Here is a 17550-nt window from a genome sequence, read left to right as displayed (position 1 = left end):
ATGACATAACATTGAAGGTTGTGCAATGTAACAGCAATATTTAGACTTAGGGTTGCCACCGATTCGATAAAATACGGAACGGTCCCGTATTTCACTGAAAGAATAAACATTTGGTTTTTGAAATGATCGTTTCCGGATTTGACCATATTAATGACCTAAGACTCGTATTCCTGAGTGTTTATTATATTATAATTATGTCTATGATTTGATAGAGCAGTCTGACTGAGCGGTGGTAGGCAGCAGCAGGCTCATAAGCATTCATTCAAACAGCACTTTCCTGCGTTTGCCAGCAGCTCCTAGCAATACTTGAAGCACAGCGCTGTTTATGACTTCAAGCCTATCAACTCCCAAGATTAGGCTGGCAATACTATAGTGCCTATAAGAACATCCAATAGTCAAAGGTATATGAAATAAAAATGGTATAGAGAAATAGTCCTATAACTCCTATAATAACTACAACCTAAAACTTCTTAACTGTGAATATTGAAGACTCATGTTAAAAGGAACCACCAGCTTTCATATGTTCTCATGTTCTGAGCAAGGAACTGAAACGTTAGCTTGCTTACATGGCACATATTGCACTTTACTTTCTTCTCCAACACTGTGTTTTTTCATTATTTAAACCAAATTGAACATGTTTCATTATTTTTTTTTGACTAAATAGATTTTATTATATTATATTAAGTATTATATTAAGTTAAAATAAAAGTGTTCATTCAGTATTGTTGTAATTGTCATTACTACAAATAGATATAAAAATCGGCCGATTATTCGGTATCGGCTTTTTTGGGTCCTCCAATAATCGGTATCGGCGTTGAAAAATCATAATCAGTCGACCTTTAGTACGGAGACAGATAGAGTAAATTAACAAGCGAACAAACGTCCAGGTAGAGGGGAAAGAAGGGAAGTGGTGTGTGTATGCATTTGTGCATGAGTGTGTGTGTGTGTGTGTGTGTGTGTGTGTGTGTGTGTGTGTGTGTGTGTGTGTGTGTGTGTGTGTGTGTGTGTGTGTGTGTGTGTGTGTGTGTGTGTGTGTGTGTGTGTGTGTGTGTGTTGAGGGAAGGATTGGTAGTGGTGATAGAATCAGTTCAGTGTCTTTTTTTTGGCAAGCGATCAAACAAGGAGCACATCTTGTTCTATTATATAATATCCTGCTGTTGCGGCCAGCCTCTGAGCCTGCTGGTCAGACAGTCTGCTCTGGACTTATTCAAATCCAATCTACTTGTTTTGTGCCCCCTCGTGCGGTGGAGGAGATCTTCGTGGGCTTTACTCAGCCTTGCCTTAGGGTAGTAAGTTGGTCTGTTGATATCCCTCTAGTGGTGTGGGGGGCTGTGCTTTGGCAAAGTCGGAGGGGTTATATCTTGCCTGGTTGGTCCTGTCCGGGGGTATCGTCTGATGGGACCACAGTGTCCCCGACATCCCACTGTCTCAGTCTCCAGTATCTATGTTGCTATAGTTTATGTGCCGGGGGGCTAGGGTCAGTCTGTTATATCTGGTGTAATTCTCCTGTCTTATCAGGTGTAATGTGTGAATTTAAATATGCTCCCTCTAATTCTCTCTCCTTCTCTCCCTCCCCTCAGGACTACCTGGCCTGATGACTCCTGGCTGTCCCCAGTCCACCTGGTCATGCTGCTGCTCCAGTTTCTACTGTTCTGCCTGCAGTTATGGAACCCTGACCTGTTCACCGGACGTGCTACCTTGTCCCGAACCTGCTGTCTTGACCTCTGAATGCTCGGCTATGAAAAGCCAACTGACATTTACTCCTGAGGTACTGACCTGTTGCACTCTCTACAACCACTGTGTTTATTATTAGACCCTGCTGGTCATCTATGAACGTTTGAACATCTTGAAGAACAATCTGTCTTTAATGGCCTTGTGCTCTTATAATCTCCACTCGGCAGAGCTAGAAGACTACTCGCCATCCCTCAGATCCTGGTTCCTCTCTAGGTTTCTTCCTTGGTTCATGCCTTTCTAGGGAGTTTTTCCTAGACACTGCACTTCTACATCTGCATTGCTTGCTGTTTTAGGTTTCTGTACAGCCCTTTGTGACATCTGCTGATGTAAAGTGGGCTTATAAATACATTTGATTGATTGAACAGCGCCAACGTAATACACATTTGTTTTTGAGGTGCAAGGTAATATAAGCTGAGTTCTAAAATCAGTCTTGAATGCTATACAAATGGCTATGGAGTTTAATAGTGTGTCCCTTTCAAGTCTGTACAGATCCTGGGTCAGGTATTGCACTTTGAAGAAACAGATCTTGGGTCAGGTATTGCACTTTGAAGTCACAGATCCTGGGTCAAGTATTGCTCTTTGAGTCACAGATCCTGGGTCAAGTATTGGTCTTTGAAGTCACAGATCCTGGGTCAGATATTGCACTTTGAAGAAACAGACCCTTGGGTCAGGTATTGCACTTTGAAGTCACAGATCTTGGGTCAGGTATTGCACTTTGAAGAAACAGATCCTGGGTCAGGTATTGCTCTTTGAAGTTGGCACAGAAATGAAGCCGTGCCTATGTAGTAGTCCTCAGTCGCAGTCAGGTTTCATTTGGTAACCTTGACATTTATGGTAGCCCTTAATGTAACAACTTGTGTCAACATAAATACAGATGTTTTACAGAGCCGAAGGCCTCAAGCCTTGTTACTTCTCATCTAATAACCTGAAAACTGTTCAGTTAGGTCTCGGATCTGAAACATGAAATACATTAATGTTAATGAAAACCAATGTTCTTGCAAACATTCTCTATACCCTCCCAAATGAACAATTATTGGAGTCAGATCAAAATAAATACAGTTCAGTTCATTAACCATGCACCACGTTAATAGCCTTGGTTGTGAAATGTTTTTCTTGTTGTGGGCTTTAAAAGCATGGCACAACATGCTGAGGTAAGGAATGCCATCCATTCTATTCTGCCTCTCATGTTCCTAAAACAGCCTTACTTTGAGGATTTAGTTTTAATTTAGTTTATTAATTTGACCATTTTATAAAACCAGCTCACATAAAACTTGAAAAAGCCATACGTGCACGTGAGTTAAGGCACCAATCCCGTTAGAGGGATAAATTTGACACCATCCGGTGAAATTGCAAAGCGCCAAATTCAAACTACAGAAATATAAACAGTCAACATTCACAAAAATATGAGTGTACTACATCAAAATAAAGTCCTATTTAAAGGCCTCCCGGGTGGCGCAGTGGTTAAGGGCGCTGTACTGCAGCACCAGCTGTGCCATCAGAGACTTTGGGTTCGCGCCCACGCTCTGTCGTAACCTAGGTTAGAGAGGGTTTGGCCGGTAGGGATATCCTTGTCTCATCGCGCACTAGTGACTCCTGTGGCAGGCAGTGCACGCTGACCAGGTCGCTAGGGGCATGGTGTTTCCTCCGACACATTTGTGCGGCTGGCTTCCGGGTTGGATGCACGCTGTGTTAAGAAGCAGTTGGCTTCCGGGTTGGATGCACGCTGTGTTAAGAAGCAGTGCGGCTTGGTTGGGTTGTGTATCTGAGGACGCATGACTTTCAACCTTCGTCTCTCCCGAGCCCGGACGGGAGTTGTAGCGATGAGACAAGATAGTAAAACAATTGGATACCATGAAATTGGGGAGAAAAAGGGGTAAAAAATTTACAACATCTTTTTTTTTTTTAAACAGTTTAAAAATCATCGAGGACAACACACAATAAAGTCTGGGACTTATTTCCATTGTGGTTCTCTTGAAAGGTTCAATTGATTGCAGATTAAAAAAAGGTCTCAATAGCGGATGCTTGAAAATAAACTAAAAGGGAAGTTTCAGATAACCGGGGACATTTCTTTTTACATGAAGTAACGGAGGGAGTTGGACAATGAGAAAACCATTATCTTGAGGCAGTGTAGTGGTCTGGAAGGGATCAAACTAGTTGCACAGATGTTCCCAAGGTGCGAGGCCGCTATCATTCCCATTTTAGAACTTTGTCTTCTTCATAATGTCAGCTTGCAAATATGGGTCCAAACCAATGATTTATATAAAGACTAGATGACTGACAGGGGGCACTGTTTTGAAGCCACCGCACCTCCATCTTGGCACTCCCCGACCGGTGTTAAAAATATTTTGGAAGCTATAGAAATGCATTTATTAATGTCTATATTCGTTTTTGCCAAGTATATTCTATTACAGACACCTTAATGCAGACTTTTAAATTATATTAAGTGAGCTAAACATAAAATATATATAGAAACATATATATTTTTAAGTAACAGTGTTACTGTCCCCACTACAACCAAAAATACTTAAATAGTAAATGGATTGTCCTTGAAACATTTAATTGAAATACTGTAGAATTCCAGTCATTCCTAGGTAGGTCTGCGTCTTCTGGGGAGTGCCAATATGGCCCACCGGCTTCAAAGCCTTTCATTGGCCAATACATAGCATTAGCAATCTAGGTTTTACATACATCATTGTTCCCAACTGAAGTTCTAAGCGATGTTCTTTCATCTTCGACGCACACCGTGACAGATGTCTTGTGTCAGTAACTTTAAAGCGATATTTTACGCGGAGTAATCCACATCCTGAGCGCATGTGGACAAACAGCAATTTTCTCAACATCAAAGTCTCCACACCGCCAGATGCGAATTAATAGCTGCCGCTGCCAACTAACCCCATCCGTAACGATTGAGGAATCAGCTGAATGATGTCGGACAAATTAATATTGACGAGTAACTTTTAAAGGGTACGCCTACTGTATGCCTACATGTTGAAACGTGGGTGCGCCAACTGGTTAACACATTGTTAAAGTGTGACACATGTCAACATACAACAACTATTGCCTTATTCAATGACTTAAGCAATGTCAAGGGCAGACCTCTAACACCAATACAAGTGTAAGTACACCTCTGTATTTGCTAATTGCCTGGTGTGAAGGATCAGCAGCTCATCATTGTCATACACTTGATTCGTGTGTCAAATGTTTAGCCATATTATTACCTAACAAGTAAAACGTTGAGATTTAACATCAACGATATCTAGCTATACTCTTGTGGGAGCACTCATCTACTGTAGCCTCATACACAGGCTATTCTCACCGATGAGCAACAACGTAACACGTATTACAGGATTTAATAGCACGTTGTGTTCGTGACATGTTACAGCTCCATCACCGGTATAGGCTACAAGCTATGGGCTGGTTACAGCTCCATCACCGGTATAGGCTACAAGCTATGGGCTGGTTACAGCTCCATCACCGGTATAGGCTACAAGCTATGGGCTGGTTACAGCTCCATCACCGGTATAGGCTACAAGCTATGGGCTGGTTACAAGTCCATCACCGGTATAGGCTACAAGCTATGGGCTGGTTACAAGTCCATCACCGGTATAGGCTACAAGCTATGGGCTGGTTACAAGTCCATCACCGGTATAGGCTACAAGCTATGGGCTGGTTACAAGTCCATCACCGGTATAGGCTACAAGCTATGGGCTGGTTACAAGTCCATCACCGGTAAAGCGACCCTCCCCATTTACGTGATACAATTGGTAAGAAATTGAGGAAGAAAACCAGCGTGATACAATGTGGAGAAATATGACGGATATCAAGTTCACAATGGAAACCTATATGGAAAGTGATTCAGTGTATTTCCTCCAAAATAAGAGTAAAAACTATATCAATACAAAGTAGGCTACCGTTAGAAAACACAAAGTATGGTCTATTCTGTTATTAATAAATCTGTACAACGGTTGTTGGTCGCTCATATTGCAAGATGCGGACTGTAGGCTACGCTGTAGGAGTGAATCAAAAAGTCAAACTCAGCGCACTGAATACTTGCGTCCCCTACAATTATTTGTTCTCAGCTAAGCGAACTTTACCATTGTATATAGCTTGCATGTTTTTAAACAATTACAACCCCTAAGAGCACAACAATTGACTTAAACACAGGACAATTACTGTATGTAACGTTTAGCGAAATAAGAAAAACCAACAGGAGACTTACCCTGAGTAAGAACCAAATCGTAGAAGTTGAACGCGAGAAGAAAAGTCACTATCTCAAAACACACATACATCTTATTGAAATCCTAAAGTGCATTGTGAAGGAAAATACAACAAAAACACTGCCGCTTTGATAAGCTCCATGAGACCTTCTGTATCGGCGACATCATCGACTGCGGCTCTCTGGTGATCCGCTCATGTGCAGGCCGAGAACTGTGGATGAGAAAGAGAACTTCTGGCCCTATGGTCACACGCAGAACATACTGGGCATGCGCGAACGGGGTACGCCCACCAGTCACAAGAGGACCGGGTTAACGGTGACATGGGAACAGGATGATAACACCGTTATTAATGCATGGGTGCGGTGTTATGTCTTAAAAATGTTTTCAGTTGAAATCCACAGACTTCAGTCAATTGGGCTATTTTAGGTCGTCATTGTAAATAATAATTAGTTCTTAAAACTGACTTGCCTAATTAAATAAAGGTTGAATAATATATATATATATATATATTGGAGTCAAGGTGATGCCTAGAAATATATGCACATCTTTTTGTCATAAAATGTTTGACCATCGAAATCAACGATGACGACCTATACCTGGGAAAGCAACCATGTCAGCCATATTGAGACAACTGATTAGGGGAGATATAATGAAATATAATACGTTATAATGAAAAACAACAACACTGCATTTAGCACGGTCACCCAGGCGCTCTGCGCTCACAATGGGGCTAATGTTGAGAGGATGAACCATCCTCTGCTACCCTGGCCCCAGGGCTCGTATGACTGAACGAAAAGGACTGCCTCAGTTCAGCTGCCTTGCCTGGGTTAAGTCTGCTGTGCTTTGCCATGGGATTCTTCTGACTCTAATAGTTTCCTGCATTTATACACTTTCTGTAATTAAAAATAAAAAGTCAAATGTTTTTTTTCTTGAATGAAGATATTACGATAGATTAATGTATCAACGTCACGTATTTACACACACACACACACAACGTCACCTAGTATAAACAATTCCCATTGATGTTTAAATAAAGTTTGATAGAATTCAATTTACGCCATTAAAGGTCACATGACTGCCGCTGACCTGCACTGGGCCCCACGGAGAGACAGACACAATGGCAGAGGTGTGATGGACATCAAGAGGCCACAGGGCTGACTCCAGTCCCCTATCATCCTCCCAGCTCTGGGGAGATCGCTCTATTCGTCTGACCTCTGTCGGGGTGGGGGTGTGGGGGGGGGGGGGTTCTCCACCCGTCCTTCATGTACAGATTTGCACTCCGCACCACACAAAAGGGCCTGGGCCTCTCATTGACATGGGAATTAGATGTGACAAAAGCCTGACAAGAGTCCTACGTGTTCTATTAAACAGCTCGTTTTCTTTTAGCCAGCGCGACGTTACTGCAGTGAAGCCGTCATGGTGGAATGTTACTGATGATGCGTTTGTCATGGACGATATGAGGCCTCATCAAATACTCTTATTAACAGCTGCCAACATTTGTCTCCACATCTTATGGTAAAATGTGTAGAATTGCAGGCAATTAAATGTTTAAATTCAAACGTTTTCTCTTCGCTGAGGAGGGCTGCTAAAATAGGGGGACCCGCGAGCCGCTATGGCCCCCACCCCCATCAATGTTGCCCATCCCTTATTATTGTTTCATCCACTTCTCACCCCCCCCTGCTGCTGCTCCCACTATGGACATTCCCACTATGGACATTCCCACTGTGGACATTCCCACTGTGGACATTCCCACTGTGGACATTCCCACTGTGGACATTCCCACTGTGGACATTCCCACAATGGACATTCCCACTATGGACATTCCCACTGTGGACATTCCCACTATGGACATTCCCACTGTGGACATTCCCACTGTGGACATTCCCTCTGCGACATTCCCACTGTGGACATTCCCACTGTGGACATTCCCACGGTGGACATTCCCACTATGGACATTCCCACTGTGGACATTCCCTCTGCGACATTCCCACTATGGACATTCCCACTGTGGACATTCCCACGGTGGACATTCCCACTGTGGACATTCCCTCTGCGACATTCCCACTATGGACATTCCCACTGTGGACATTCCCACTGTGGACATTCCCACGGTGGACATTCCCACTATGGACATTCCCACTATGGACATTCCCACTGTGGACATTCCCTCTGCGACATTCCCACTATGGACATTCCCACTATGGACATTCCCACTGTGGACATTCCCATTATGGACATTCCCACTATGGACATTCCCACTGTGGACATTCCCACTGTGGACATTCCCACTATGGACATTCCCACTGTGGACATTCCCACTGTGGACATTCCCTCTGCGACATTCCCACTATGGACATTCCCACTGTGGACATTCCCACTGTGGACATTCCCACGGTGGACATTCCCACTATGGACATTCCCACTGTGGACATTCCCTCTGCGACATTCCCACTATGGACATTCCCACTGTGGACATTCCCACGGTGGACATTCCCACTGTGGACATTCCCTCTGCGACATTCCCACTATGGACATTCCCACTGTGGACATTCCCACTGTGGACATTCCCACGGTGGACATTCCCACTATGGACATTCCCACTGTGGACATTCCCACTGTGGACATTCCCTCTGCGACATTCCCACTATGGACATTCCCACTATGGACATTCCCACTGTGGACATTCCCATTATGGACATTCCCACTATGGACATTCCCACTGTGGACATTCCCACTGTGGACATTCCCACTATGGACATTCCCACTATGGGCATTCCAACTGTGGACATTCCCACTGTGGACATTCCCACTATGGACATTCCCACTATGGACATTCCCACTATGGACATTCCCTCTGGGACATTCCCACTGTGGACATTCCCTCTGGAACATTCCCACTATGGACATTCTCACTGTAGACATTCCCACTATGGACATTCCCACTGTGGACATTCCCACTGTGGACATTCCCACTGTGGACATTCCCACTGTGGACATTCCCACTGTGGACATTCCCACGCTGGACATTCCCACGCTGGACATTCTCACTGTAGACATTCCCACTGTGGACATTCCCACTATGGACATTCCCACTGTGGACATTCCCACTATGGACATTCCCACTATGGACATTCCCACTGAGACATTCTATGTTTGAGTAGTAATCTAAATGTGTTATCACTGCACTTTCAACCAATGAAAGACACAGCAAAGTTGAAATGGGAATACATTGTCAAATGTGTGTTTTCATCGCGCTTCATCTAATAGCAGAACCAAATGACCTGGATTGCAGTTGAGAATAGATTAAAAGTACATGGTGCAAGTGATCAATGCCGTTGGAGATTCTGTTTGGATATTTGTAATGTGAACATCTCCACAAAATTGCAACCTTTGCATGCTATCTTGACCATGCACGCTTGCTATGATCACACAATATGACTTTTATAGGTAAAGTAACTTTAAAATGTGGCCATGTATGAGTTACTAATTTTAAGGTTGAATAAAAACTGTTACTGTTGAAGTCGGAAGTTTACATACACCTTAGCCAAATGCTTTTAAACTCAAGTTTTTCACAATTTGTGACATTTAATCCTAGTAAAAATTCCCTGTTTTAGGTCAGTTAGGATCACCACTTTATTGTAAGAATGTGAAATGTCAGAATAATAGTTGAGAGAATTATTTATTTCAGCTTTTATTTCTTTCATAACATTCCCAGTGGTTCAGAAGTTTACATACACTCAATTAGTATTTGGTAGCATTGCCTTTAAATTGTTTAACTTGGGTCAAATGTTTCGGGTAGCTTTCCACAAGCTTCCCACAATAAGTTGGGTGAATTCCTCCTGACAGACCTGGTGTAACTGAGTCAAGTTGTAGGCCTCCTTGCTCGCACACGCTTTTTCAGTTCTGCCCACAAATTTTCTATGGGTTTGAGGTCAGGGCTTTGTGACCAAGCTTTAACTTCCTGACGGATGTCTTGAGATGTTGCTTCAATATATCCACATCATTTCCCTTCCTCATTCCTCATCCCCATCTATTTTGTGAAGTGCACCAGTCCCTCCTGCAGCAAAGCACCCCCACAACATGATGCTGCCACCCCCGTGCTTCACTGTTGGGATGGTATTCTTCGGCTTGCAAGCTTCCCCCTTTATGCTCCAAACATAACAATTATCATTTTGGCCATACAGTTCTATTTTTGTTTCATCAGACCAGAGGACATTTGTCCAAAAAGTACGATATTTGTCCCCATGTGCAGTTGCAAACCGTAGTCTGGCTTTTTATGGCGGTTTTGGAGCAGTGGCTTCTTCCTTGCTGAGCAGCCTTTCAGATTGTCGATATATGCCTCGTATTGCTGTGGATATAGATACTTTTGTACCTGTTTCCTCCAGCATCTTCACAAGGACCTTTGCTGTTGTTCTGGGATTGACTTGCACTTTTCGCAACAAAGTATGTTCATTTCTAGGAGACAGAACGCATCTCCTTCCTGAGTGGTATGATGGCTGCGTGGTCCCATGGTGTTTATACTTGCATAGTATTGTTTGTACAGATGAACGTGGTACGTTCAGGCGTTTGGGAATTGCTCCCAAGGATGAACAAGTCTTGTGGGGATCTAAAAAATAATTATGAGGTCTTGGCTGATTTCTTTTGATTTTCACATGATGTCAATCAAAGTGGCACTGAGTTTGAAGGTAGGCCTTGAAATACATCCACAGGTACACCCCCAATTGACTCAAATGATGTCAATTAGCCTATCCGAAGCTTCTAAAGCGTTGACATAATTTTCAGGAATTTTCCAAGCTGTTTAATGGCACAGTCAACTTAGTGTATGTAAACTTCTGAACCACTGGGATTGTGATACAGTGAATTATAAGTTAAATAATCTGTCTGTAAATAATTGTTGGAGAAATTACTCGTGTCATGCACAAAGTAGATGTCCTAACCATCTTGCCAAAACTATAGTTTGTTAACAAGACATTTGTAGTGGTTGAAAAACTAGTTTTCATGACTCCAATCTAAGTGTATGTAAACTTCTGACTTCAACTGTACATTAGTTTGTAAGGTAGCCTTAACTTTAGGATATTTACTGTCTTACAAAAGTGATATCGAATGGTTTTAGGTTGACAACGCAACCAAATATCAAGATTTAAAGGAGATGTATCTAGTGCTTGGATAGTTTCATCTGAGACACTTAATCCTATTCTTTTACTTGCATTTTTGGTTTAGTTGGAGACATGAATCCAACATATCACTTGTGGACAAGTTAAAAGTCTATATAGTGTATTGCAAAAGTCATATTCAATTGTGTTTTGTTGTCAATGCAACGAAATATCAACATTTGAAGGAGATGTATATCTTGTGCCACTGACTTAGTCTGACTTTAATTCCAGTTTGTCTACAAATTAATAATTGATATGTTGGATTCACATCTCTTATCTAAACCCCAAATCTAAGTTAAAGAATAGGACTAAATTAAATCTATCTTTAAATAAGTTTGATTTGATTTAGTCCTATTCTTCAACTTCGATTTTTGGTTGAGATAGAGATGTGAATCCAACATATCAATTATTGACATCATAAATGATCAAATCAACCGAAGCATGAAACCCTATATCTACATTGTATGTATTGTCTTTTAGTTGAACCCTGGGTTGAATGACTTCCCTAATGTGTGTGCGTGTGATCAATCAACCTGAAGGTGTTAAGGGAGAAATGCCTGTCTTTCAGCTCCTCATGGCCGTCTCCAGTATTCAGTCCTCAGTCTCCCCTCAGGCAAAACTCCAGACCTTTCACCACCTGCCAGACAGTGTTATGATGTACGAGTACTTGTACATGCAGTTCTACCACGATACTATTCCTGAAACACTGTCTGCTTGCCTGGATCTCTGGCGTCCTGTATGGGTGTGAACCAAATCCCCACATTTCCCCATTCCTGAGAAAGCAAACAACACTCATAAAGACGTACTGAGGAAGAAACACAGATGTTTTGGCTGTGCCTTATCCAGGCACACAATCGACATGGATCAATCATTTGTGGGTAGCAATAGCAATTGTTTCCCAGTAAATTGCCTTATTTGTTATTCAAGTGTTTGTTTCTTTTTCCGCATATGAGAGGACTGAATGAGATGAGGTCTCGAGTGGTGCTTTAAGAGTACCAGGAGTTTCTAATGCTATTGAATATTTTATACAAAGATAGCATAGGCCACCTGTGTCCCACTAGATCTGAGCTTGGTTGCCGTTCAAGTAGGCTACAGACAGACTGTGGCTGGAATAAGAGCTGTACCTCACTGGCTGCGTTCACACAGGCAGCACAATTTTGATTTATACCGGTTGTCCAATTCAGATATTTTTGTCCAATTATTGGTCTTTTAACCAGTCAGATCAGATCTTTTGCCAAGACTTGGGTAAAAGATCAGAATTGGGCTGCATGTATAAACTCCGCTATATATGTGATGGAGACTGACGATGTATCTTGTGGCATAGAAAGTAATAATTAAAGTTATAGTTATGAACAAAATGGAACCAATTCAACCCCTATGGGAGTTTGTATAGCATTTGTAACTTAAAGGGATAGTTGACCCAAATAACAAAATGACATGTTGATTTGCTTACCCTGTAACCAGGGAAATACAACCAAAGCTGAATGTCCATAGACTGGTTACAGGCAGTGGCGTAACTAGAGCTTTTTTTTTTTTTTTACATGGGATGTCAAAGGGGGTTGCCAAGGCTACTTCAGGGGGTCCATAGACCATGACAGAACATTAGTTAGTAACCCTAACCCTGGCATCTAAGGAGCGTGAATGAATTCTATAACTGCTGATTAGAGGTAGAAGTGATAATTCACTGAACCCAGAGTTCTTCAATGAGGCAGATAGTGAGGTCCATAAGGGTTACTTCACTAGAATTATTTAAGATACTTTGAATAGTCAGTGTCTCTACCTCGGGAACTGCAGCTCAATTGACTTCTTTCTTTATCACACACACACACTGGGTCTATAAGTGTTGAACATCCAAAACATTTTCAGCAGAGGTGAGACCAAGTCATTGTTTTACAAGTCACAAGTAAGTCTCAAGTCTTAGCACTCAAGTCCCAAGTCAAGACAGGCAAGTCCGAGTCAAGTCTCAAGTCAAGATCGTCAAGTCTCAAGTCAAGTCTCAAGTCCTAAACTTTGAGTTTCGAGTCCTAAACAAGTCATAATGTCCTCTTCCTTTTCATATTTTTAACAAGAGTAATAGTTAGTATATTACATTTACGCAAATCATGAATGCTTTAAAAATATCTATATATTTCTAACTTTCCAAATAAACGTTATATTCCCATGGAAATACATGGGTAGCCATGAGAAAGACCCCCCCCAATAGTGATCGACTATCGAGGATCGCTATGGGGCGCAATTGGGCGATGTAGGCTTGTACACAATCGCCCAACCTTAACACACACACTGATACACTAGTAAAGTAATCAAATATATAGCTGTCGGCTATATTAGCCATGACTTAGCGTTCTTTGTGCAGCATCAAATGTCGGACAAAGTTGGAAATTGTTGCGCCTCTGTAATTTTCTTCCCACGTTTTTTAATAATAAAAAGAAAAGTTACCCCCTTTTCTCCCCAATTTTGTAGTATCCAATTGTTAGTAGTTACTATCTTGTCTCATCACTACAACTCCCATACGGGCTCGGTAGAGACGAAGGTCAAAAGCCATGCGTCCTCCGAAACACAACCCAACCAAGCCGCTCACAGCGCGCATCCAACCCGGAAGCCAGCCGCACCAATGTGTCGGAGGAAACACCGTGCACCTGGTTAGCGACCTGGTTAGAGTGCACTGCGCCCGGCCCGCCACAGGAGCCGCTAGTGCGCGATGAGACAAGGATATCCCTACCGGCCAAACCCTCCCTAACCCAGACGACGCTAGGCAAATTGTGCATCGCCCCATGGACCTCCCGGTCGCGGCCGGCTGCGACAGAGCCTGGGCTCGAATCCAGAGTCTCTGGTGGCACAGCTAGCACTGCCCTAGACCACTGCGCCACTCGGGAGGCTTGCAATTGATTTTTTGTTGATACAGCGTCGTATTTGTATATTTCCAAGGGCTCCATCTGAATTCACCCGCCGATGTTCCTCGGCACTGCCACGCACAACTTTTCTCAGCCGCACAATTTGATTGGCTGCTGTCCGATTCAAACTGTAATCCGTTAAATGATGATGCTGTTAATCCTATTAAATTTGTGTGTTACATAAATTGCATAGTTTATTTACAAAAAAGTAAATTTACCAAAAAAAACACTGCAATTTGACATACCAGGTATCAAGCAGAAATGGGCTTGAAAAATAAAAACAATTTTGGTGCCCATCATTATGGGCTCATGGAAGGTTCTAGAAAGGTTCTAGAAACAACAAGTCAAGGAGAGTAGACGGTCTGTCCCTCCCACTTTTCTCTCTCCTATCAAGAAGTCGCTTGGTTTGATGACCCTCTTGTTTGTGGTCCTCTAAATCTGACTCAAAGGTCTGAGCGAAGGCAAACAGAGGCTCCTCATTCAAGAATGTTGTACTCTTTGGGTTGAGAGACTGGATTCCTTGCATTATCTCACAATTCTTCTTTGAAAAACGGCCTCTGCAGCTCAGCTGTGAAACTGTCAAGCAGCTGATAAAAGACAGCTCTTTGGAAGCTCTCACCATCACTTTGGTCACTATGTTTCTGTCCTACAGGGCTCATCATCAATGAGTCGTGAAATCATAAGCTAGTTTAAGGCTGTCTTTTACACTGTTTGTACACTTATTTTGCAGTGTTCCGCAATCTCTTCAACCTCTTTCCATAGTTATCCAAAGTAACCCTCACTAATGTAGTCCTGTAATGTGTCTGTAAGGGCACCTACTAGATTCCTAGCCCTTGCCTCAGCCACTGACTTGACAGCATCGACAATAACCAAATTCAAACCATGTGCATTACAGTGCACATAAAATTCAAATCTTGCACTGTTTTTAATCCATGCAGACACACCAGAATGCTTTCCTCTCGTGACGGATTCACCGTCACAGCCTTGCCCCACCAGATTATTTCTATAGTCCAGTCCGTGTTTTTCAAGGCAATCAATGATCATTTTTTTGTGAGACCTGCAACATCTAAGCTTTCAGCTGTCTGAAAGTATAAAAAGCTTTTGTGGATGGCCCTCATTGTAATAGCACCTCACAACTAAAGACGTGTTATTTTTTCTTTAAATGTTCACTTCCTTTTTCTCTTATTATTTGACTTTGTACCATCTCAGCTCAGCCCTCAATAGTTTCCTTCTAGATTTGGTGGCTTGTGTACTGAGCATTTGCCACATGCATTCATCCTTTTCTCTATGAAAGGGTCATGCTTTGCTATTTCTTCTAAGATTGTCACAAAATGACCCTTGTTGTGAGTCATCAGACTCTCAATGACCTCTCTGCTCATTAGACTCTCAATGACCTCTCTGCTCATCAGACTCTCAATGACCTCTCTGCTCATCAGACTCTCAATGACCTCTCTGCTCATCAGACTCTCAATGACCTCTCTGCTCATCAGACTCTCAATGACCTCTCTGCTCATCAGACTCTCAATGACCTCTCTGCTCATCAGACTCTCAATGACCTCTCTGCTCATTAGACTCTCAATGACCTCTCTGCTCATCAGACTCTCAATGACCTCTCTGCTCATCAGACTCTCAATGACCTCTCTGCTCATCAGACTCTCAATGACCTCTCTGCTCATCAGACTCTCAATGACCTCTCTGCTCATTAGACTCTCAATGACCTCTCTGCTCATCAGACTCTCAATGACCTCTCTGCTCATCAGACTCTCAATGACCTCTCTGCTCATCAGACTCTCAATGACCTCTCTGCTCATCAGACTCTCAATGACCTCTCTGCTCATCAGACTCTCAATGACCTCTCTGCTCATCAGACTCTCAATGACCTCTCTGCTCATCAGACTCTCAATGACCTCTCTGCTCATCAGACTCTCAATGACCTCTCTGCTCATCAGACTCTCAATGACCTCTCTGCTCATTAGACTCTCAATGACCTCTCTGCTCATTAGACTCTCAATGACCTCTCTGCTCATCAGACTCTCAATGACCTCTCTGCTCATCAGACTCTCAATGACCTCTCTGCTCATCAGACTCTCAATGACCTCTCTGCTCATCAGACTCTCAATGACCTCTCTGCTCATTAGACTCTCAATGACCTCTCTGCTCATTAGACTCTCAATGACCTCTCTGCTCATCAGACTCTCAATGACCTCTCTGCTCATCAGACTCTCAATGACCTCTCTGCTCATCAGACTCTCAATGACCTCTCTGCTCATCAGACTCTCAATGACCTCTCTGCTCATCAGACTCTCAATGACCTCTCTGCTCATCAGACTCTCAATGACCTCTCTGCTCATCAGACTCTCAATGACCTCTCTGCTCATCAGACTCTCAATGACCTCTCTGCTCATTAGACTCTCAATGACCTCTCTGCTCATCAGACTCTCAATGACCTCTCTGCTCATCAGACTCTCAATGACCTCTCTGCTCATCAGACTCTCAATGACCTCTCTGCTCATCAGACTCTCAATGACCTCTCTGCTCATCAGACTCTCAATGACCCCTCTGCTCATCAGACTCTCAATGACCTCTCTGCTCATCAGACTCTCAATGACCTCTCTGCTCATCAGACTCTCAATGACCTCTCTGCTCATCAGACTCTCAATGACCTCTCTGCTCATTAGACTCTCAATGACCTCTCTGCTCATCAGACTCTCAATGACCTCTCTGCTCATTAGACTCTCAATGACCTCTCTGCTCATCAGACTCTCAATGACCTCTCTGCTCATCAGACTCTCAATGACCTCTCTGCTCATCAGACTCTCAATGACCTCTCTGCTCATCAGACTCTCAATGACCTCTCTGCTCATCAGACTCTCAATGACCTCTCTGCTCATCAGACTCTCAATGACCTCTCTGCTCATCAGACTCTCAATGACCTCTCTGCTCATCAGACTCTCAATGACCTCTCTGCTCATCAGACTCTCAATGACCTCTCTGCTCATCAGACTCTCAATGACCTCTCTGCTCATCAGACTCTCAATGACCTCTCTGCTCATCAGACTCTCAATGACCTCTCTGCTCATCAGACTCTCAATGACCTCTCTGCTCATCAGACTCTCAATGACCTCTCTGCTCATCAGACTCTCAATGACCTCTCTGCTCATCAGACTCTCAATGACCTATCTGCTCATCAGACTCTCAATGACCTCTCTGCTCATCAGACTCTCAATGACCTCTCTGCTCATCAGACTCTCAATGACCTCTCTGCTCATCAGACTCTCAATGACCTCTCTGCTCATCAGACTCTCAATGACCTCTCTGCTCATCAGACTCTCAATGACCTCTCTGCTCATTAGACTCTCAATGACCTCTCTGCTCATCAGACTCTCAATGACCTCTCTGCTCATCAGACTCTCAATGACCTCTCTGCTCATCAGACTCTCAATGACCTCTCTGCTCATCAGACTCTCAATGACCCCTCTGCTCATCAGACTCTCAATGACCTCTCTGCTCATCAGACTCTCAATGACCTCTCTGCTCATCAGACTCTCAATG

General features: G+C 43.1%; 1 protein-coding gene across 1 annotated transcript in view; it reads right to left on the bottom strand.

Moving 5' to 3' along the window:
* LOC109880010 (reversion-inducing cysteine-rich protein with Kazal motifs-like) overlaps positions 1–6173 on the bottom strand; it is a 90955-nt gene extending 84782 nt beyond the window's left edge. The window contains exon 1 of the mRNA XM_031796852.1: positions 5954–6173. Within this exon, the coding sequence (XP_031652712.1) occupies positions 5954–6023 (70 nt within the window). The 5' untranslated portion in view covers positions 6024–6173. The remainder of the gene's footprint in view (positions 1–5953) is intronic.
* Positions 6174–17550: the final 11377 nt, after the last annotated feature.

This window comes from Oncorhynchus kisutch, linkage group LG18, assembly GCF_002021735.2.
Source record: "Oncorhynchus kisutch isolate 150728-3 linkage group LG18, Okis_V2, whole genome shotgun sequence".
Taxonomy (NCBI): Eukaryota; Metazoa; Chordata; class Actinopteri; order Salmoniformes; family Salmonidae; genus Oncorhynchus; species Oncorhynchus kisutch.
The sequence above is the reverse complement of the archived record's forward strand: the minus strand, read 5'-3'. Positions and strand labels throughout refer to the sequence as shown.